Source organism: Solenopsis invicta, chromosome 1, assembly GCF_016802725.1.
Source record: "Solenopsis invicta isolate M01_SB chromosome 1, UNIL_Sinv_3.0, whole genome shotgun sequence".
Classification (NCBI taxonomy): Eukaryota; Metazoa; Arthropoda; class Insecta; order Hymenoptera; family Formicidae; genus Solenopsis; species Solenopsis invicta.
Genome location: NC_052664.1, coordinates 2,630,506 through 2,654,991, shown reverse-complemented (window position 1 = coordinate 2,654,991; position 24,486 = coordinate 2,630,506). Strand labels below are relative to the sequence as shown.

The 24,486-nt window shown below is 29.0% G+C and overlaps 1 protein-coding gene across 8 annotated transcripts in view; it reads right to left on the bottom strand.

Annotated features, from left to right (window-relative positions):
* Nucleotides 1–24,486, bottom strand: part of LOC105197922 (F-BAR domain only protein 2) — a 57,133-nt gene that overhangs the window by 30,298 nt on the left and 2,349 nt on the right. For 2 of the 8 annotated variants that reach the window (XM_011164525.3, XM_011164526.3), the window contains exons 2-6: nt 13,925–14,230; nt 8,249–8,506; nt 7,947–8,142; nt 7,531–7,869; nt 3,989–4,105 (exon numbers count right to left, since the gene is read on the bottom strand). In XM_011164525.3, the coding sequence (XP_011162827.1) occupies nt 3,989–4,105; nt 7,531–7,869; nt 7,947–8,142; nt 8,249–8,506; nt 13,925–14,230 (1,216 nt within the window). Of the gene's footprint in view, nt 1–3,988; nt 4,106–7,530; nt 7,870–7,946; nt 8,143–8,248; nt 8,507–13,924; nt 14,231–14,820; nt 15,074–24,486 lie in introns of those variants that run through there. The other 6 variants (XM_011164527.3, XM_026139619.2, XM_011164529.3 and 3 more) reach the window with 4 other exon arrangements.

Genomic DNA, 24,486 nt, shown 5'->3' with positions numbered 1-24,486 from the left:
TTCGCGTCGCATGCTCCAAGAGCACATTAGTTCTAATGCTGTGATTGGTGATAAAAGTGATCCAAGTGATCCAAGTGCTCTTGGAGCATGCAACGCGAACAAATCTCTTATTTTTGATTCCAGAATCTAATAGCTGGTGTCATAAAAGATATAATGTTAGAGTATCGGTAGTTCCCTAATTAAAGAGTATCGGTACTTCCCTAAAATTCTATATTTTTTATTGCATTTTTTTGTAGTCGATTTCAAGAGCTTTTCAAAATACTATAAATAAGTTTATTTTCGTTAAGGACTTTCCGAGAGACTTGAAAGCTAGAGTGTACTGTAACTTTCAAGCCTCATAACTCGGAAAATACTTAACAAAATTAAACTTATTTACAATGTTTTGGGAAGCTAGACACAAGCTATTAGATCCTAGAATAAAAAATAAGGTGTTCCATTTAAAAAAGTTAATGTGATTTCGATGTGACATTGGCGACGCCATCCAAAGTCAAACTGATAAGATCAATAAATAGATCTTTTGAAACCCTACAACTTTTGTCGGAAACATTTTCTTGTAAAATGCAAGAAAACAGAAATATTTAAGGGTTTCCACACTTTTTATACACCCTGTATAATATACTGTATAACCTAATGTGTAGTATTATATATATATATATATATATATATATATATATATATATATATATATATATACATATACACGGTGTTCATTAATGGTTGTCCCCACGTTTTACCATAGGAACAAGCATTTGTTATTTCTAATATAATAATATGCTAGAAATACATATCCGTCGGTAAATATTGCTCCTATGGTAAAAATTGGGTACAATATTAATGAACACCCTGTGTATATATACAGGGTGTCCGGGAACTAGGGAACCTATCGCTTTGAGAATATAGAGGAGATGGAAAGGGACAAAAAAGTCTTATACCATTTTGCGATATTCGCAATAACTATCAAGTTATAAAATAAAACGTCTAAGCCAATGTGCGGTGACACCGCGTCATCGCGCCTAGCTCGTAGGCAACGACGCGGAGCGGAAGGACAGGTGACGCGTCGTTATTTGAATTTGCACGGCGCGACGGTCTGAATCCGCCGCACCGCGTGTACATACACTGCAAAATTCAAATGTGTTATTTATCAAATGTGTAAGGAGAAGCTTCAGCTAAAATAACACATTTGATTTTTGCAGTGTATGTACACGCGGTGAGACGAATTCAGACCGTTGCGCCGTGCCAATTCAGACAATAACGCGTCACCTTTACTGCCGTGTGCCGTTGCCTACGAGCTAGGCGCGATGGCGTAGCATCACCGCACATTGGCTTAGGTTTTATTTTATAAATCAATAATTATAGCAAATATCGCAAAATGTATAAGACTTTTTTTCCCTTTTCATCTCCTTTATATTCTTAAAACGGTAGGTTCCCTAGTTCCCGGACACCCTGTGTATATATATATATATATATATATATATATATATATATATATATATATATAAATATATATATATATATTTATAGTAAAGAGAATACTGAATTATCGCTTTATTGCTTAAATTTTTTTTATTATTTATTACTTTGGAGATAACAATACCATAGGCTCCTATATTAAAAGATATTTCATATACAGGGTGTCCCAGACCAATATATAAAGATTACTACGATGAGGTAGAAGGGATCGAGATAAATCAAAAAGTCTAATAGCAGTTTGCGATATTTTCAATAATTTTCGTGTAATAAAATATTAAAGTCAGCCGAATAATAGTGCGCGGAGAGGCAAACGGTTGGTCGGCTGAGCCGTAAGATCGCCCAGTTCGACGCGGTGCGGTGCCAAGTTATCCTTTCCCTCGCCGCGCGCCTCTTACCGTCGCCTACAATCGGGCCGCAGTGGGCGGGCCTACGGCTCTGACGAGCGACCGCTTGTCTTTCCGCGCGCTCTTATTCGGCTTACCTTAACGTTTTATTACTCAAAAATTATTGCAAATATCGCAAAATGCTATTAGATTTTTTCATTTATCTTGATCCCCTCTACCTCATCGTGATAATCTTTATACATTGGTCTGGGACACCCTGTATAAATAAGAAATCACTCTTCTCCACTTTTTTAAGTTAGAGAATATTCTTAAACGCAGAAATAAAGTGAAGAAATATTTTGCGTAAGCGTTATATGTGAAGCAAAAATTAATGTTAAAATGTATATAATTGATTTAATTGTTAAAAGATATACATATAACATTAATTTAAAGCGTTTGAATAGTGTTAGTATACGTACATCGCTGTTCTAAAAGTGAGCACAGTGGAGGAATCATAATACGCGCAACCACTATAAGTACATAATTTGTTTAACCATATTACGTTCTGTCTGATTATAAAATATCCAAGGTATTTAAAAGAAAGTCAATGTCAATGTCACCGAGCACCATAAAGAGAGAACAATCGATAGAGATTTACAGATAAAGATCTACATTCGAGATGCTCGAATAAGACTGATGCCGTTACAAATTACAAAAGAAATTATTTTTATTATAGACATATAATAATTTATATTATAAACATATATTATATTATATATGTTTAAGCCACAAATAATGGAATTTTAATATCAAAAATAACAAAATAAATTTATATCTGAGAATTTGTGATAATATTATTTACCATAAACATTTACACGTTAAATTTTCAAATTAATAACTTCATATTTGATTCAAATTTGACCACTCATATTCGAGCTAACATGTAGTAAATTGTCTGAATTAGATCATCGATTAAAAATGTGACAATAGATAAAAAGTTGTGTGCAAAATTATTTATGTTTTATACTTAAAAGAAAGAAAACGTGCTAAGTAAAAATCGTATAAACGGAAGCATATAACGATAGTCATTAATTGTATGTCGTATCAGCAAAAGTCAAGCACAAAATGTGATATTATTTTATCAATGTACTCAGCGGCTAACATCAGTATCAGTAATCTCTAATGTACGTTATATGTTGTATATTCTCATACAGCACAGGATTTTACAGCTACATTGCAGTAACATTGCAATCTTGAATATTGCAATGCAATGTTTCAGAAAAACTGTTGAAATACAGATATACAATATAATTTTAATAATATTGCAAAAATATTTTAAACACATTGTAAAAATAAACTTCTCAAATTTTCTGTAGAAATACTTGTGTAGTCGTATACATTTTCTGATTTGCTAAGCAATTTTATACAATACTTGTATTGCATGTAAGCATGAGTCTACTGTAATTAATTACGTAAAGCTATTTTTGAAAATACTTGATAGAAAACACAAGTTTTCACAATTAAAGAAATGTTTCCAAAATACAATTAAAGTTTGTAATTTTACATTCACAAAAACATTTTAATATTAAATTTTAATATAATTTTAAGAGACACTCTAAAAATTACGTTATTTATAAATTTGCAATTGTGCTATTAATAATTATAACACATATTTTATATAATAGTACATGTAGTTATATATAATACAGATGATAATTATATGTTTTTAAGACCGTAGCATTTTTATGATTTTCTTAATTTTGTACTTATATGTATATATATATATATAAAAGTACTATATATATATATATATATATATATATATATATATAAAAGTACAATATATATATATATATATATATATATATATATATATATATACACATATACTCCACAAATTGTTTATTCAAATTAAAAACATTTGAAATAATTATTAACATTACAATTATTAAATATTATTATATTGTAATATTACTCCAACATTGTATTGTAATATTTCTAAAAATAGACAATAGATTTGGCTGTTGCTACAATGTTATAGCAATATTGTAGTAACACTTTGCAAAATATTTTGTGATATTGCAATGTTACAATGAAATATTTGTGTAACCTTTCTATGCTGTATGTGTTGCATTGTAATAAGAAAATGAGAGGGTATGGTAGAGGGGGTACAGGAATAAAATGTAAATTGTTACATTTAGATCCTCTGAGGGGGTTCCTGGAGATGCTGGGAGGTGGAACAGCAGGAGGCAGGTTGTTCCCTTGAGGAGTGGCAGGTGCCGAACCAGACGACCCTGTTTGCTTCTGTTTGTCTGAAACAACACTCATCATTCTCACGTCCTTGAACACCTCCCCGTCAACTGATGGTCCCTTTTTTCTCGCTCCGTGCACTAGTACGCACGTTAGTTATACCGATTTGAATTTTAATAACCTTTACACTTTCAATGGCATTTCAGAGCGTTCCAGAGGAGTGTAAAAATATTTTAAGTAATCACATCTTTGTCCATATACATTTTCGCATACAAACATATAATTGTAGTAATACTCGACTACGAGTGTATGCGCAAATACATGAAAATCGAAGGCAGAATTGAGTAATTGTATAAAGTATAAAATTGTATATCGTAATTGTATTAAAAAATATAAAAAAATAAAAGTTTTAAAATACATTTTAAATTCCATTTCCACACATAATAATTAACCGCCCAAGATAAACTCATTGCTCATTTGTTTTCTTCCCATGGGTGAGCAATAAACTAATAATATGTATCCTAAAATATATTTAAGAACATAATATGCAATATATACTTAAAAAAATTGTTAACTTGACTAAATTTTTTAACTTGATTAAATTTCTTTTAATCAAGTATTTATATACTTAAAAACTCAAGTATTTACATACTTAAAGTTAAGTGTTAAACCTAAGTTTTACATATAAATATTTAAAATATTTAATTTAAATACATAAATATTTGAACACTGAACAAATCGAGTTAAAAAATTTAGTTAAATTAATAACTTTTTTCTTTATATAATTGTCGGCACAGAATTTGTAATACCTTTAAATGAGTTGAAGAACGTTCGGGGATGCAAAATATTGCCTTTGCTCATACACGGTAAGTAATTATGATGTTAAATTTAGATATACATTGTGTAACATAAATTTAAACAAGTGTTGCGCTAATAGATTAACATTAAATTCATCACATATAAACAGTAAAGCACATTATGCACAACAAAACTTTTAATCTGTCTTTGATTTAACAATACAAAAATAGAAATAGAGTATAGCAGAATCACGTGTATTATAATCTAATAAAAATACTAAGAGAGAGAGAAAGAGAGAAATCCAATTACATATAATTATAATATAGCATAGAAAGCAGCAATATTGCAGTGCAATGTTGCGGAGATATTGCAAAGAGTTTTTGCAAAATTACGGACTGGGATTTAAAAATCTAAATTATTTCTTTGGTTTTGAATTATTCAGTAAATGGTAAACAAAAGGAATCAATTTCGTTTACATCAAAAGTAATTATCATAAAAAATAATATAAATTTTTCTAGTATTGTTTCCCAGTAGAATCAATTAGATCAATTTTTTTCTACAATTTTTAATAATTTGTTTACAACAATTAGTTACAAAATTAATTTTTACAATATGCTTTTTATGTCAATAATGTATTTTACGCTCCGATTCTATTTTTAAATGTAATTCTTTTGTTAATCTTGCTGATCTAGCCATGGGCTTTAATAGATTAATATAAGCAAGTAAAAACACTTTGCTTTAGTTAATAGTACATTAATATATTTTACAAACGGCTTCTATATAAAACCGATTATAATATATAAACCGATATTTTGGAAGTATTCGCTGAACATTTAAAAATAGTTGAGCTACATGTCCTATTATTTCTTCAATATGCTACCAACATAGCTCATTCATTATGTTCTTCATAGTAAATTGTAAAATATTTACAGTTCATATGTGTAAATATTTAGAATGTTTAATTTGTGACAATTTAAAAATTTTATTTCAATGAAATTATTATGTTAAGGCAAATTATTTTATTGTTAGCGCAATAATTATGAAATTTTCATCAGTTCACCAAAATACAAAAAAAATAATCAAAATAGGTATTTTTTGTAAATACTCACTAACATATTTTATAATTTAAAATAAAAAATTGTTAAATGTCTGATAGCAATAGAATTTAATATCTGCTTGATTTAAATTCTATTAAAATAAAAAAATTTTAGTAGCAATATGCCTATGTATAGAAAACTTAAAAAAATTATGTAATTTATGTGAATTACGTAATTACTGTATTCATATGAAAACTTGCAGCAATGTTGTAGAAACATTACATTATTTTTGTGGTATTACTTTAGCAATAAAGCAATGTTTCAAAAATATTGCAAAAAATGTATTATCTACAAGCAGTATGCGCTATGGCCATGGGCGTATCTAGGATTTCTTTTCGAAGGCAGATTTCCGTCAATTCTGTTATCACATAAACAGCAATTTATTGCATTAATAGTTCTTTTTAGAGTTATTTCTTTAGAAATATTTTATTAGTTTAAAAAAAGTAGACAATTTAGATAGTAGTAATTGATCTCTTGCAATCTTCGGCAGCAATTTTCAATATTAAAGATATAGTAGTAATAGGAGAAAGATTGCACCAAGAAGACATTTATGATCACTACTAGTAATTTAAATCTAACAACCATGGTTACCATATATACATATATGTATATTTGTGTATATATAACATATGGTTACTATATACATACATGTATATTTATTGATAACATATGATTATCATATGTTACTATGGATGATTTCCTTTTAGTAAACACAGTCGACACAAGCATCATTTTATCCTTTTTTGGTATTCAATGAGTAACAAAAATAGAACAACGCTTCTGTCGACTGCGTTCACTAAAAGGAAAGCAGTTCATACATATATACAAATTTAACAACATATTCATCGCGCTTGAGCGCATAATAGATTCGCATCTCAAACTTGATTCTGCATTCAACTTATTAAAAGTGTTACAATCTCTGTATTCACGATTGTACATATAAAAATATTCTTAATAACAAAATTAAAATAATAAAACAAACCCCCTGGAACACAGTGGTATTCTATATGTACGTCATCCTCCACCTAATGTTAGATTGTAACGCATAAGCAAATGTAACACAATAACCACATAAGCGTAAACAAATCGGTAAAAACTGTACTGCATATTCATATTCAAATTGATACATCTGTGATCTAGTGCTGTAATTTAATTGGGCAAGTGTATTATGTGATCAATGACATACTAACAGATATAAAATTAAAAATGGCAGAACAAACCCCAGACATATGCAATGTTATGTATTTGTTTTATGAATACTCATACTAGATACTAATAAAATTAATTTTGTCAGAAATGATCAAAAGCGTATCTTAGCCTTTTGTGTGACAATACGAAAATATAAGAATGTATCAATGTAATGTAAAATGTTATGAAAAACGAAAAGAAATGTGTCTCGTACAAAATGTAGCATTTCATTGCATCAAGACCAAGGTAGGTTCAAACTATTGCAATTAAAAAGATAATAAAAATTTGAAAAAGTCAATATAATTTCAATAAAAAAATAGATCGATAAATGGAGATAGATAGAAGAATAGATAGATAGATAGAGAGAGAGAGAGAGAGAGAGAGAGAGAGAGAGAGAAACCTACCCTGGGAGTTGGACATAAACAGGTTGAGTAACGAGGTAGTACGGCGTGAAGCCTTGGTTTGTGCATGTGACAATTCTCTGTCCTTTTCCTTCTGCCTTTCTTTTTCTCTATCCTTTTCCAATATCACCCTCCCCTTTTCCCCGTCCAGTACCCTCAAAGTAGTATCACCCTTCCCCTTTAATCCCTGATCTTTCTTTGAACTGTGACTGTTACCGGCTACGCCTGTCTCGCCATTGGTGCTCTTTGATGTTTCCTTAGGCGTCTCCATACCACCTTCCAATTGTGAGTGGCTAGTCATTTCCGTTAAACTCGTCATAACTTCCTCATACTCGATCACACCTAATTTACAAATACATTATGAATTTCTTTTTGAATGCAGAAAAAAAGAAAAATAAACTTTTAAATGTTGCTTTTACCTGGTTTCTCAAAACCCGTGTATTTACTCTGAACGAATTGCTCTAATAACTTCTCCACTGTCATATCAACGCATTGCCGTTTGAAATCGATATGCACCTGGCCGACCTGCTCGTGATTGGTTTGTAAAACATCAGCGTACGTATTCAGAAATTCCTTCATATGCTTCAGATGCGTCTCTTCCACATCTTGGAACCGCTTAGTAACGAAAACGTACATTGATTAGTACGCTTCGCTAATCGCTTGCGTAGCAATATTAATCTCGCGAAGCCTAATTTCTACATTTTTAATCCAGAATTAGTACCCTGCAAGCTTGAGTCATTTTTGCCTCGAAGTCGTTTCGTATGACCGTGTACTTATCCACCAGCGTCCGATAATCGTCTTGCGCCTTTTTGAACTTGCCCTCCGCCTTCTCCAACTCCCTCTGACTGGCATTGTCCTTCCTCAATTTCTCTAATTCAAGCCGCTTTTGCATACACATGTCCTTCGCTTTATGTAATGTTACTGTAATGCTCTGTATACTTTGTACAACTTCTAAAGTAGACGATTCTTCTTCCTTCACCTAAATGTTGTTGGTATACAGCATATGTTACGATCAAAACTATCTCAATTATACAAATTAACATGAATTAATTTAATGTGCATGTGCAGTTAATTACAGGGGAGAGTTGTTGAATGCGTACCGTTAACTTAAATCGTACCTCGATAACTTATATATTTACTTTTGTGTGACATTTAGTAACAAAAATATAAAATAAATAAAAAAAAGAGTACCATAAATAAAAATTTAATAAACTACATCTTACTCAAATTTTATTTAAAAAAAAATTCCCTAAAAAATTTCAAATTTCCGAAAAATTTTATTCCAGATAACATTCGTACACTTTGTAATACAGATTCAAAATATTTTTATTTTATTATATCTTTCAATGTTTCTTAATCATATAATTACAAGAAAAACTCAAGTTTTAAATATTAAATTTAAGAAAGTACTGAAACCAAAAGTATGAATAATTGATACATAAATCTATCCACAATATACGGACCTAACTCACTAGAAATACGGAATGCGAAACATAATGGAACACATAGTAATTTATTGTCTTAAACGATTTATTGTCTTCTATCGTCACTAATTTTTTTTAGACTTGCATATCGCGTACAAAAATGTACAATACGTATGAATGTATACGTATTTATTACTAATATACTGTCAATATTTTGCAACATTATCAAAAAAAAATAATAATAATAAAAAAAACAATAAAAAAATAATAAAAAATTTTGAGAAATAGAATTTAACTTTAGTTTTCAAACATCGGTGACATAATTGCCCCCCTGTGCAATTCTTTAACATTGCAGTAACTTTTTTATAATATAATCTAAAGACTTAGACTGAGATTAAAAAAAAACTTCAACTATTCATAAATATGATAAGTCTACTAAGGGTATTCTTTTTACATTCTCACGTGCATGAAAGAATAGATACTTGGTACTATGGGCTAATTTATAAATTTCGGCGTTCTGTATCCCTTTATTATTATCTTTAAAAATATATACATTTACTGAGTTCCAGATAATATCAAAGTCAGTGCATTAAATTATAGAATTTTAAAAAATTCTTTTAGTGTAATGTATAATATATGTATTATTATTACACGCAATTTTCAATACTTCAAATAATTGCATTTTTTAGAGAAATTCATACTATACTATTTTCTTGTTAGCCCAAAGTCAAAAACAAAACCTGATTTCTCTTGCTTCAAGTTTAAAATTTAAAAATTTGAGATTTTTTTATTCATTCATTTTTTACAAACTTTTACAATACGATTTATTTTAAACAATTGTAATTGCTTTAAAATAAAATATTTTTGATTCTCATTCATCATCTTTATCTAACTTTGAGGTATCAATTTCACATATTAAACTAAAAAAATATGCTATTTATTTGGTTTGAGAAAAAATAAGAAATATTTTCGAAAACGTTCAAGCTCTTTAAGCACATCGCTTAGTAAACGAAACGACATATACTATAAAGATAAAATGTTTCTATTTGCATTGATCTATGTATATAAATCTCTGATTCTAAAATCTTTTGTCAGAAAATCGTGTCAATAATTTTAATAAAAGTTTCAACATTCTTATTTAAAAAATCATTCCAAAAATTTTATTTTCTTCAAATTATTAAAATTGTTACACAATAAAGACATAAACTAGTATGTGTGTCGGTCATAATCGGGTAAGTAATTACTAAGTAATTACTAAGTGTGGACGTCCATGCAATGCACAAAAAGGCGGTTCCACATAAGCTTCCACAAAACCATTAAATAATAAATAAAGAATAAAACACCATATATCACAATACAAAATAACAAAAAGCAGTAGTCAGAAATAAATGTCCAATAAAAATTCAGTTGATCATAAAGTTTAAAATTTTTCTCAATTTCATCCAATCATGGTCAAAACCGTAATCTTTACAAAGTCTTTCCTTATTTCGCATAAACGTTCCTGTCCATTAATTATTCAACTTGTTACCCAATGCTCCATGTGATACTAAGAAAATAAGACGTCTTCTTTAAATATTTTTGTCTATCGCTAAGAACGGCTTGAACTTGGATAGAAATGTTCAAATCTATGGTTTGGACTTTTCGAGTAAACATGATTCATACATCAACAAAAACTCGTATTAACAATTCTGTTGTACTTTTATTAGCTCATCTTATTTAATATTTTTAAATATTAATGTTGAATTAAATGCAATCAAGTTTTTGCAAAAGCTTAAACAAAAAATAAATTGAGAAAGCTAAGAGCCAGACACAGAGTGCGCCGCACGAATTCGTCGGCACCAAGACAAAGCTACTTTATTTATAGAAAATTTGTTATATAGTTCTGAAATGAAAGACATAAAAAAATTATGTATTTCAGGGTAACTTTTTTAAAACTAAGTTATGTTAAAATGAAAAAACTTAAAAATTTAACTTCGTTAAGATATAAACTAACCCATAATAAAATTAATTAAAAGTTAAATTAGTAAAGAAAAAAGAATTTGGAAAATTACAAGTTAAACTTGTTTCATTTCATGATTGAAAAGTTTCAGTCTTGTACAAATAACAAAACTAATACACACTTTATTTACAAACATGCTCTATATTATTTTGTTTACATATACTTATTAAATTTAAATAATAAAGCCATTTCAAAATTTTTATCGGACACTTCTTGAAAGGTTGTCAAAAATGAGTCCTTCTGCACTAAACAACTATTAAACTTGAACCAAAGATTTTGAAGTGTTATATTTTACGTTTGAGTATCTTAGAGAAATCTTTTTCCGTTGTAAACGTATCGATCAACAAATAAGTTTGAATAATTTCATTAGTTATAATTGCATTTTTGTTTCGGTATTAGTCCAGTATCTTGTTAATAAATATAAAAAAACTCGTCGGTTTTCAATAAGACCTGTCTCTTTGGGTGTATATGAATAAACTGCATGATTTTACGACGATATGACTAATGGCGGAATATAGCCCGTTTCTCAAACAAAGTCACATAAGTTCGAGAATCAAACCTCATACAAAATATAAAGTTATATGTAGGCAAACGTGCAGCATCTCGCGACGCTTTTATTTATGATATAATTAGATTAAAGATTACTCATGGTCGTGACGTTGTCAACGTATATCAAAGTCAAGGTGACATCGGAGGGTGATCCTGATTATTGCATAATTACTCCATTTTGGAATTTAAAAAAAAAAAAAAATTTTTAGAAAAATTTAACATTAAATAATTGTTCTTTTGTTAAAAATTATTATTTTTAAAAACATGATCAAACGATAGAGACATTAATTAACATTAAAACATCAAAATTATGTTTTTTATGTCTAGAAATAATTATCATTTCAAATATAAAGATTTTATAAAAGGCGATTTTCATTCTATTATATTTTAACCAAAAATATTATCTTTCAACTCATTTTTTAAATATAAAGAAGAAAGATTAATCGTAAGATAAATGTGAAATAAGATACCACATTTCGCATAGTTTATGTTAAATTTTTGGAGCAACCGTTAAAATTACAATCTATTCGTTAAAGTCTGTTTAGACTTTGTAAAATGGTCATTAATATTCATTGCATTTTTATAAAATGCTAAATATTTTACAAGCAAAAATTTGTACAAGTGTATTATTTAAATCTACGAAGACTTATTAATTTGCGACTTTTTGTAAATAAAAGCATCTTTTATGACTTTCGTAGATAGTATACCAGGACTCCTCTCCTATTTCACAGACTTATTTGTTTTCTCTCTTTAGTAAATTGTAAATTACGTTTGTTCTATATATTCGATAAATTTTTACCTATATAGGATAATATATAAAACTCTGTGGTTAACAACTTGTGTCCATAAAAATGATGTCGCGTTAATATTTACTGAGTTATTGTAAGAAAATAAAATAAAGTTCCACTGTCTCCTTCTCTCCTCTGTACAACCTAAAAATTTTTAATGTAAACTTTTAGGTCGTATTGTATTAAATATTCGCAGTAAATTTTTAACATCATAAACGCACGCCAAAGACACTATTATTTGATCCGTCACCGTAAATCTTCTACTTAATTTTTGACTCAATTTATGCAATTGATAATAATGTCTCCTTCGCGTGGTATACTTGTCAGCGCGTAGGCTTGTCTCTTCTGCATATATCCGTAGATATGTGAGACCTACAGTTTTAATGCCGGTTCTAAACGGCTTATTAGAGATTTTCCTAAGCAGAATTACTCTCGGTGATGACAAATGTCTTTGCCTTCCGAAAGGTGACGATCACTTTTAAATCGCTTAAAAACCGATTTAGTACAATACCGTTCTAGGTGGATTTAAACCCGGATTTTTGGCATAAAGAGCAAACTCGCAACTTCTTATGCCACATCGTCACACAATAATAGATATAATCATGCAATTTTATAGTAAATTTGTACACTTTCATAAAAGGTTTATTGTTATAAGAATATTGCATATTCCTTATAATGCACGCAAAACTCACAAACACGTATACTCTCACACACGCTATCTAACCAAGTCTAAACACTTTACATTTATTTACATTCATTGTATATGCATATACATACGTATAATTATAAAGATTCAACTTTTTTTTTTATTAATTACAAACATGTATACGTATACACAGTAAATGTAAATAAATCTAAAATATCTATCAAATTTTTTAAATCGTGCTAGTACAAATTTTGTTATAATAAATAATTTTGTAATGTAAGACTAATGAGCAATAATAGCAAATCCAATAATTAAACAAAACTGTGTTAATAGCAAAAATATATTTAAGCCGCTCCTTTCGACGTCATTACCTCCTCATTTTTGTTATTTATTAATTATTAAATATTTAATCTTTTTTTCGGTAAATTATTAATAAAAATATAAATTATTCTTTATAATTATTTTAATTCCTAAATTCCATGCTTTCAAAAGCGATATGATTTAGGAAACCTACAGATATGATTTAGCTAGCCTGCATGTTGCAAAATAACTTATAATATATTACTTTGTTATTGGTAAAAAATTGAATTTATAGTTACAGATTCTTGAAACATAAAGCTACAATTTCCAACATTCATTTGTGTATTATTCAATTACCAAATAGGTAATAAAGAATAACTTAAGAGATATGCATTCGACAACTCTCGCCTATGTGTATGTACACGGTTTAATAGATAAGATTTCTGTACGTTGCTGACTAAATTGCCTAACGATGAGAACTGACACTGTGGGCGGATACCGATAATTTATGAGATACTTATCTGACATATTTTATAGTAAAACATAGCAATCATAAATAAAAACTAACATTCTAATTTGCATATCTTACTTTTTCAGACAATAATCAAATCAATGAGAATAAAATATTCAGGTTTTTCAATAAAAAGATATGTTCAACTAACAAATTAAATACAAAAATGTAATTACTTACAGCCTTATGTTTCTTATGCAGCTCATCCGCGTATTTTGATACATCTTTTATGAGTTCGGTAACTCGCTGGGCCATTTGGAAGTGTAAAACGGCAAGTTTCTCAGCAGCACCTCTCAGAGCGGCCCATATAGGTGCGAATGTTCCTTGCGTGCTATTACTCGCCTGCTTTGCTACCTTACTAAGGAGCTTATAATTGTTCTCCTCTATGGCCGATCTCTCTCGTAAAAATTCCGCCAATTCCTTACTGGCGATTACACCATGCTTCATGTTATGATACAACACGTCAAATCCATTATTCTTATCGCCCTTGAATAACAAAAAAAAAACAGCACTCTCTTCAGTATCTTTTTCAATTAAATCTAAAATTTAATTCGTCTAATTTAAATCGCTTCTTAAAACTGTATTCACTCTAGATTGCATGTATATTATAGATATTTTTAAAATAATTTTTAAAAATTACAAATTGTTTTCTACATTGCATTTGAAAGTAATACAAAAAAAACCCCGCATAAAATCACAAGATTTTGGCCCTTTGAAATTGACTAAAATTTTAATATGTTATTCTTGATTCGCTGATTAAAAGTTTCCAGACATAAAACTTTAAAATGATTACTTTTTTGTCACAAACGTTTAATGTATTGTATCTCATCATGATTATTTTAGTAATAACTCAAATCAACCTTTGTAATAAATAAAGAAACTTTAGATGATAATATGCGATTGATACATACACATAACAATATTTTCTACGCATGTATTTTTATCTGTGCATGTGTGTATTTGAATATGATATAGGAGTGGGTGGGGAGAATAGTATGTACCATTTGGCTTTAAAAAACACATATTTCAAAATATTGAGCAACAAGAAATAAACATTCTTATTTTCATTTACTTACTCAGCCATTTATTCAAACAAACATACGCACGCACGCACGCATATATGTAACAAGGTGTATCTTAAAAAGCGCCCACTAATTATATAGCGTTATTCCTTGCTAAAAACTGAGTTGAAAAATCCTGAATCATTTTTTTCTATAACGTTTAATAAAGTAATAATTATTAAATAAAGCTAATCCAATCCTCGCCGTTCTTTAAAAAGACATACGTCTGTGAACCGTGGCAATGCGAAGTTGCACAGGCAACTAGCAAACGGCGAGCCGACCGAGCGCTCACGCACACTACCAAGCGCGTGGTTCACCGACGTATGTCTGTTTAAAGGACGGCACTGATTAGATTAGCTTTACTTAATAATTACTGCTTTATTAAGCATTATGGAAAAAAATGGTTCAGGACTTTTCAACTCAGTTTTTAACAAGAAATAACGCTATATAATTAGGGGGCTTTTTAAGATACACTATGTGTATTTCTTTTTGTGTAAAATAAAAAAAGTGAATCAAGCACCCCGCATTGTGCAAAAAAAGTTACACAAATTATTTTATATTTAAAAACTGTACAAAAACTTTACAATTACAGTATTACGATTGAATGATGCATTGGAATGGCACTTAAAGACCATTTAGTCGTTTAACACTTGAACTCTGATCGAGCAGTAAATACACATTGAGCAGGGACGCTCAAGTGATGTCGCCGTAATAAGCTGTCATTACACATTATTGCCCTTGTCATCCTATTGTACCGTTTACTCGCTGCAGTTGTATGTCTCAATTTCTACTCTGATTTTATTGTAAAAAGAATTTATCGCAAACAATCCGTCACAATATCTACATATGTTACGTTACATTTGAAGTATGAGATACTCGCGATCTGAAAAAGGGAAGTGACAACTATCTTATCGACAACGTGCGTGCTGACAGAAAGAGTTGCAGATAAATATGTACCATCAAAAAAATTTATGATATCCTTAACCCTTTGAGTAATACAATGTTTAATTTAAATATAAAAATATAACTAATAGTGCTTTAAGATATAGAACAAGGTTGAAAAACAAAGTATCACATAAAATACAAAAAAAAACATATACATGCGCATCACTCGGGAAACACGAAAACGTAATTATACATACATACCACTTCGAGACATAAATCGTACAAATAAAAATATATGTTCATACCACTCAAAGTAATATTTTAGTCTAGAATGTAAAAATAAACCTATCTTCGGAAATATTTTTTAAAGAAAATTAACTGCTGCACATATTCTTTTTTCACATTTACTTATACATATTTAACCCTTAAACTCACCAATCTCATAAAATACATAAACACATTTTCCGGTCTGGGAGACTTTTTCCAACTTCAAGAAGCTATAATCTAACAGCACACTTCATCCAGGGGAATCGTTCTTATTTAACTATCCTCCCAACAAAATATACAATTTTATTACAAATCCAACTAATAAAATTACATATAAAATTCTATAGGGTCTTCTCGTCCCATAATTTTATCTAAGTCTTCTTACTCAATTAATAAATTCAAAAATTTATAATTAAAAAGTTTAAATTTCATCAATCCCTTCATCCCAGTTTTCATTTAAAAAACAATTGATTATGCTACCTTAGTACAGTCATATTACTGCAGCTATTTAAAAAACTATTTTCATTGAGCAGGACCAATCTTAAATTATTATCAAAAAACCATGTTTTTATTAAACAAGTGAATTAAAAAATTTTGCCTAATTCCTTATTACAAATTTACCCATTTATTTTAATTCACCCCAATTTTTCATTTTATTCTACTAATATGAACGTTCTTAGGACATCCGTACGTCCTAAGGACGTCCTTGCAATGTCCCCTGGATAAAGTGTACTGTTAGAAAACTTCGATTCCAATCAATATTTTTCAACAATTTTTTCTTTTTTTCAAATAAAAGTTCAGAATCTCAGAAATGTAGCTGCATATTTAACATTACCGAATGATTTATTGTGAAGTTATAAAAGAAAAATCATTAAGCAGAAATAAAAAATTGTTCAAAAATTCACTTATCCTTTAAAAAATCATATCTTCGCAACAAAAAACTTTCAAAGATTAAAATACGGCGTTTTACTTACTTAGTCATACTTACAAAAAATTATGGCATTGTCATTTCTTTTAAAAAGTGTGATTATGTAACAAGGAGAATGTAAAGTATTTTTGGGTGTCAAAAATTAACGTTTTTTTTTTAATCATATTTTTGCAACAAAAAATTTTTAAGAACTTTACAATACGTCGTTTTAAGGTTAAAAAGTCATACTTTCAAAAAAAATTATGTTACTATCATCCCTATTAAAAAGTATAATTATGTTACAAGGCAAATAAGATATTTTTGATTTACTCAAAGTATATAAAATTAAAAATTAATGTGTTTCATGATAAATTTCGGACTCTGCGCAGAAACCCCCTTTTTACACAGCTCTATACAGGATGTCCCAGAATTGATGAAGGTTTTTTTTATAAGCAGACTCTTCGGAATATTCTAAGTCAAAAATCCTATGTCGAGACTATGATACTTTTCAAATTATAAATTATTAAAGTTGACCAATTGTAGCGCCTAGAATTCGCACGCTCAGGCATGGTACATGGTACATTAGTGAAGGTGCCCTTGTACATTAACTAACTTTCTACTTATTAACTTAATTTTTTATATAATAATAAGATCACTTTTAAACCTTACCTTGTTCACCAGTGATTATTTAATTCAAATTATTTATAAGAATTATTTATCAACCTAATTACGGAATATCAAGCGCATAAATCAAACTGTCAAAACTGTCAAAAATGGTAAGACATACTTTAATAATTTATAATTTGAAAAGTATTATAACCTCAACATTTTCGTATTAGGATTTTCAATTTGTAGTTAGAATATTTCGAAGAATCCGCTCATAAAAGACATCTAGCTAATTCTAGGACATTCTATAGCACTCTCACTTTAGACAGAGTATATGCAAGTAACATATGTGAACGGACATGTTTGAACGTGTTTTGTCCGATTTTTTAAATATAAGATTACTCACAAAAATTTTTACTTACACACAATAGTAGTCCCACAGACCCCAACAAAACTTTACTGTCGTGCCGTTCAAATTCTAGTTGACTAATAAAGTTGATCAACCGTATAAATAAATAAAAAATTTCAAACTTGTTTTTACCTCTTGGTCCGAACTTCCTATCTCATTCCGTTTTCACATGGCAACCGTTCAAAACTTCATATGGGGTCTTCATCTCTGACCCCTTTATGTGTTTAAAGATTAATAAAAATCTATAAATTGTGATATGGCTAAATGTTAGCTTTTATGTGAAGCAAATTAAAAATAAACACATTTTTCAAGTCAATTGACCTGATTTCTCAGAAATTACTGAAGCTGACTTAAATTTTTGCTTATATGTGAAACGTGTCTATATTTATCGCATGAACTAAGCTCATTACAATATTTACAACTTAATTATTTTTTTCATACATGTTATATTCATCGATTTTATTAAAAAAACGATATTTGCTTTTTTTAAGCTGCATTATTTCAATAATTTGCAATATTTTTTCAATTATGATTTAATCATTTATCCTCATTCATATGATAAACAGACATTATTTTACGTAAAAGTTCAAGTTGATAGTTTCAATAATTTCTAAGAAATCGTGTTATTCAACAAAAATTGTGTCTTTAAATTTAAAAACTAAATAACAAATACTTGTATAATAAGAAAAACCGACGTGCAATATCCTTCGACATCGCGTAAAAATATACAGGGTGATCCATAATGGTTGGAACAACTATCTACCATAAAAAATGATTTACTAACTGCACTTCATGTAATTTATATGGAGTAAAGTCAATAAGTCATCTCTCATGGTAAATAATTGTTCCAACCATTATAGATCACCCTGTATAGTTCGAACTTTGCATATGATAGGCTGCATTATTAACCCTTAAACATGTAAGTGGGACTGAGAGACCCCATATGAAGTTTCGAACGCTTGCTGTGTGAAGACAGAATGAGATAGGAGGTTTGGACCAGAATGTAAAAAAAGTTTAAAATCTCTTTCGATTGATATGGTTAAGCAACTTTTTTGGTCAACTAGAATTCAAACGGCACGGCAGCAAAGTTTTGTTAGAATCAATGCGACCCATATAGTGAGTGAAATTTTTTTGTGAGTAATCTCTTATGTAAAAAAAACTGGACAAAACACGTTCAAACAGGTCCGTTCGCGTATGTTACTCTGTCTAAAATAAAAATACTATAGTGCCATAAAAAAGAGGACTTCTGCGTAGGATCCAAAATATATTATGGAACACATCAATTTTCAATTATAAACACCTTGAGTTTATCAAAAATACCTCATATTCGCCTTGTTAGATAAGTATATTTTTTAATAAACATGGCAGACATAATTTTTTTTTGAAAGTATGACTCTTTAGCTTTAAAACGCCGTATTGTAAAATCTTTAAAAGTTTTTTGTTGCAAAAATATGATTTTTTTTTAAAGTAGATTTTAAACACCCCAAAATACCTCATATTCTCCTTGTTATATAATTATACTTTAAAAAAAAAATGATAATACTATAATTTTTTTTTAAGTATGACTTTAGCTTTAAAACGCCGTATTTAAAAGTTTTTAAGTTTTTTGTTGCGGAGATATAATTTTAAAAAAAAGTGGATTTTTGGACAATTTCAAATTTTTGCTTAATGGTTTTTCTTTTATAACTTAACGATAAATCATTTTTTGATAGTGCCGATTATGCAGTCACATTTCTGAGATTCTGAACTTTCATGTAAAAAAAAAAGTTGTTGAAAAATATTAATTGAAACCAAAGTTATAACTTCTCAAAATTAAAAGTCTCCCAGACTCGAAAATGTGTTTAGGTATTTTACGGGAGTGCATCGGTGTGCTTAAAGATTAAAAAAACTATAAAAAGAGAAGACAGAATTCAGTGAAATCGCCATTTTTGAGACATCTTTTAGTTACATTTATGTAACTTACCTATACTGAGGTATGCATTAATATTTACATATATACATTTTATTATTAGTACAAATGTACGTAAACAATGTCCCAGAAATGCGGTATGAGTCGCATTGGGAACATGGAAACAATCAAAAGGAAAAAGTTTTATACCATTTTGAAATATTCGATATAATTATCGATTTAAAAAATAAAACGTCTAATCCAATGTGCGATGATGCTGCATCTCGCGAATATGTAGCACAGCCCATCGCACCGCGTCACCTTCCTCTGGCCGCGTACAACGCCATTGAGCAAAACACGATGGGCCGTGCTGAGTTCGCAAGACGCAACGTCACCGTACATTAGTTCAGACATTTTATTTTTTAAGTCGATAACTTTAACGAGTATCCCAAAATCATATGACTTTTTTTGTTTCTCTTGATCACTTTTACGTTCCAAATGCAATTTATATCCTATTTCTGAGATACCTTGTATAGATGTACACAATATAGGCAGAGAAAAAAAGTGATATAGTACTCATTTTCATTTTATTAAATGACTTTGTTAATAATCAATATTTTATATTAAAACTTGAATAATTATACTCATCAAAGTATTCATCAAACTATGTGACAGATTCTACACTCACAGTAATGAAATATTTATTACTTAGGACAGCGTTCAGAAACATTAGGGATATTATTAGAGATATCATTTTATCCTTGTTTAACATTAAACAGGCATAAAATGATATCTCTAATGTTTCTGAGCAAAGCTCTCTAAAGTAACAATCAATTTATTAAAGAAATATTTTCATATGAAAATTTCGCTTAAAAAATCATATTAACAAAATCTAATGTAATTTGTTTAACATTGCATAATTCAATACATGTATAATCGAATATGCGAGGCACATGCCTCGGTGGTCAAAGTCGTAGGACGTCTGCGCAGAATTCGGGAGATCCAGATTCAATCCCTGGTTGAAGTATTACTTTTTTGCAATAAAATAATTTAGTTTTTTTTTTTTTTTTGAAGGAATATTATATGTATATGCTTCTTAAAGCATTAATATTACTATTCTGGCTTCATGACTGTGTTTCAAGTCCGATGAATATGCGATGTGCAATGAGTTGGAAATTGTAAAAATTAAAAATTGACATAAAAAACCGCAGGCCTTCTATTCTCGCGTTTTAATTTCGTCAGTTCGATATAATGTATTATTGTATAAATATAAACGTCATAATATAAAGTCAAATATATAAGTGGAATTAAAATTATGCTTATTTTTATTGCACTTTTATAGTACTTTTAACTTATTGTTAGAGGTACATTTATGATCATATTCTATAAGCGCATATTACTTAAATTATATATTCCTAAAATAATATTTAATATTAATTAAAAAATGTTTATATGATCACTCCTGATAACATTATATATTATATGTATAAATATTATGTTAGAGAAATAATATTATTTATTTCAATATTTTTAATTGTAGCTATTATTAGAGAATATTGTAGCTATTAAATATAAATAATAATTATAAAGTTCAAGGATATTTTTTTTATACATACCCGGAAAAAATTTTTTATATATAATTATACATTATTTTTTACATAATTATACAATTAAAAGATGCATAATTATATATAATTATACTTATAAAATATGTTTAATTATTAAAATAGAAATACATTATAACTCTTATAAATAAGTCAACAGTATAAAGTTTAAATGCCTTTAGAGCTTCTGCTGATATTCAAGCGTTAACTTAAAATAAGTCTTAGAACATTAATTCACAATAACTCATACGTTTCGATCATGATAATCTTACTTCATGGTTTCGATCTTTGTATCGGACCCTTTTCGATATTGTTCCATTAAAATAATGTGGATGCATTCTGAAGTTTCCTCCTTAATCACATGGTATCGAATTTGAAAGGTGTCAAAGTAATAAAATTAATTTCTCCATTTGGACGTCAATATTATACTAAATTAAGATGAAAAAATCCCGATTGACAAACGTTAACAATAAAGTATGTAAATAAACGGTATGCAAACACACGATTTACTAAAATGAAGGAAAACTTTCTTTTCTAATACATTTTTTCTCTTGTCAGTGTAATTCATGTTACGTATATTATAAAGTCAAACCTCGATAATTCGAACCTCTATAACTCGAAAACCTCTATAAGACGAAAATTTTGTTTATTCCGTTCTGCTCCGCTGCGGAAAATCTCTATAAGTCGAAATAAAACTAACTCGACTTATTTGTATCTCCGTGAAGTTAGCCCCTAACTTCATTTTTAAAATTTCAATATAGTTAATAGAGTTCCGGCTTTTCCCCAAAGAGTTCTCGAGTTCCTGACACATTTCAAAAAAAGTTCTGACGACTAAACGTAAAAAATAAGAAATTGAAGATTTGGGGTGCCAACTTCAGGTTTCTACAATTCGAAAATTAAATGTAACTTTTTTATTTCTAGCAGAAGCGAAATAGGTTATAATAATATTTTTTGATAGAACTCTACTGTAGCACTTTAGAACTCTAAAAAAAATATAAAAAATATTTTTCTTCTCCACATAAAATAAATTTTTATTCAAAAAATGAAAAATTACTAGAACTCTCTTAATTATAATTTCAGCGCATTAAATATTAAAAATACTCGTTAGAACTCTTGAAGCGCTATCCAAAACTCTCAAGAAAACTTTCAAAATCCTTAAAAATTTATTTCACATTTCAAAAATAAAGTCGGCACCTGCGATCGTCCGTAACATTTCTTCAATCCTACAGATTTTTATTATTAAAATTTTGGATAGAATTCATTAAAGACTACTCAAAACCCTCAGCAAAAAATATTTTTCATATTTTCTTTAGAGTTCTGGATAGTGCTACAAGAGTTCTATCAAAAAATATTATAACTTATTTCGTTTCTGCTTGAAATAAAAAAGTTACATTTAATTTTCGGACTGCAAAAACGTTAAGTTGGCACCTCAAAATTTCAATTTCCTATTTTTTATATCTAGTCGTCAGAACTATTTTCGAAGTGTATCAGGAATTCTAGAACTCTTTAAGGAAGAGCCAGAATTCTATTAACTATATTAAAATTTTGAAAATGGGGTGCTAACTTCAGAGGTCTTATGTTTGTCAGATTTAAAGGTATTACTTTACCTCTGTTATTCGACTTTAAAGTAACCAGACCTCTACAAACCGAAGTTTACATCTATAATATCGTGTTCGATTTGCTGACTCAACTCGACTCTGAGTTAATGCTCTGTCCTTTATTTATTTTTAACTACATTTTTACATAATTTATCTCTTCTTTTGTAGCTAAAAAAAAAACAGATCATCGACTCGGAGTCAGATTGAGTTAACAAATCGAATACGCTATACCAAACTTCTATTGTCGCTGCCTGTATAACTCGAAGTTGTAGCTATGTGTTATAACGTCATTGGAAAACACAAGACGACACTTGTCGCAGCTCTAAAGGTGCGATTTCACGTAGCTATAATATCCAGATATTTACCCCTACTCTACCAAAATTTCCCATAATTTCTCATAATTCCCCATAAATCTCCATAATTTCGGTAGAGTGGGGGTAAATATCTGGATATTATATCTACGTGAAATCGCACCTTAACTCCCCATTCTTTAACCGTGCATGTCCAAACGAACCTTGTATTTGTTGTTAAACAAAAACACAATTTCAATTTCCGGTATTATTTTTGCGTTTACGTTGTATGAAATAAGTAAACATTTTACGAAAGTTTATAGAAAAACGTAAAAATATTAAGGTCAACATATTCTCTGCTGTGCGTTGAAAACGACATTGATCAATAATGTATTAATTCATTAACATACAGTAAACTTACAACAGATTTTTTTAATAATTATGAATAACAGTCTGGTATTTACTTTGTGATTATATTTATTATATGAATACAATAATTCAGTCAAAAATTAAATTTTTTATTCTTTAAAAGCCATTATAATCGGAAAATTACAGTTAACTCTCGTACAAAGCCTTCATAAGTCGAATTTTCATAATTAATCTTCTTTTACTCAAAAATTTCGATAAGTCGAAACCTCTACAAATCAAAGATTTTAATTCTTCCCTTGAGATTTGACTTATCAAGGTTCAACTGTAGACTTTCAATATTGCTAGCATATATCGAAACACAGAAAACACGGATGGCAGAAAACACAAATAACTAAGCCTTTCTTCCACTAACAAGATTACAAAATACTCATATTTTTTAATCAGATTTTTATCTTTATCAAACTTGTATTCATTATAAATTTTAAAAGCATCTACTCTAATTCAAAAACTCGTAAGTTATAATCACGCAATGTATTTACCTTTCGAACTTGATCAATCACATGATCAATATCTGTTTTGTTACATCGAGGATTAAAATGAGAGTAATATATGCTATAGATTTTCATAGTAAAGATCAAAATGCAGCCTAATTATACTTTAATTTGGCACAAGTGCACTTAAAGTGAAAGATAGACAAGAGTGCATTCCATGCATGACGCATGATTATTTATCATTATTATTATCAAACCGAATGTTATGAAATAAAAATAAACAATGTATTATGCAGTCTTGCCGAGACCGTATTAGGATAAATTTTGTCAAATTTTGCTTTTGAAAAATTGCTTTTTAGAATTGCTG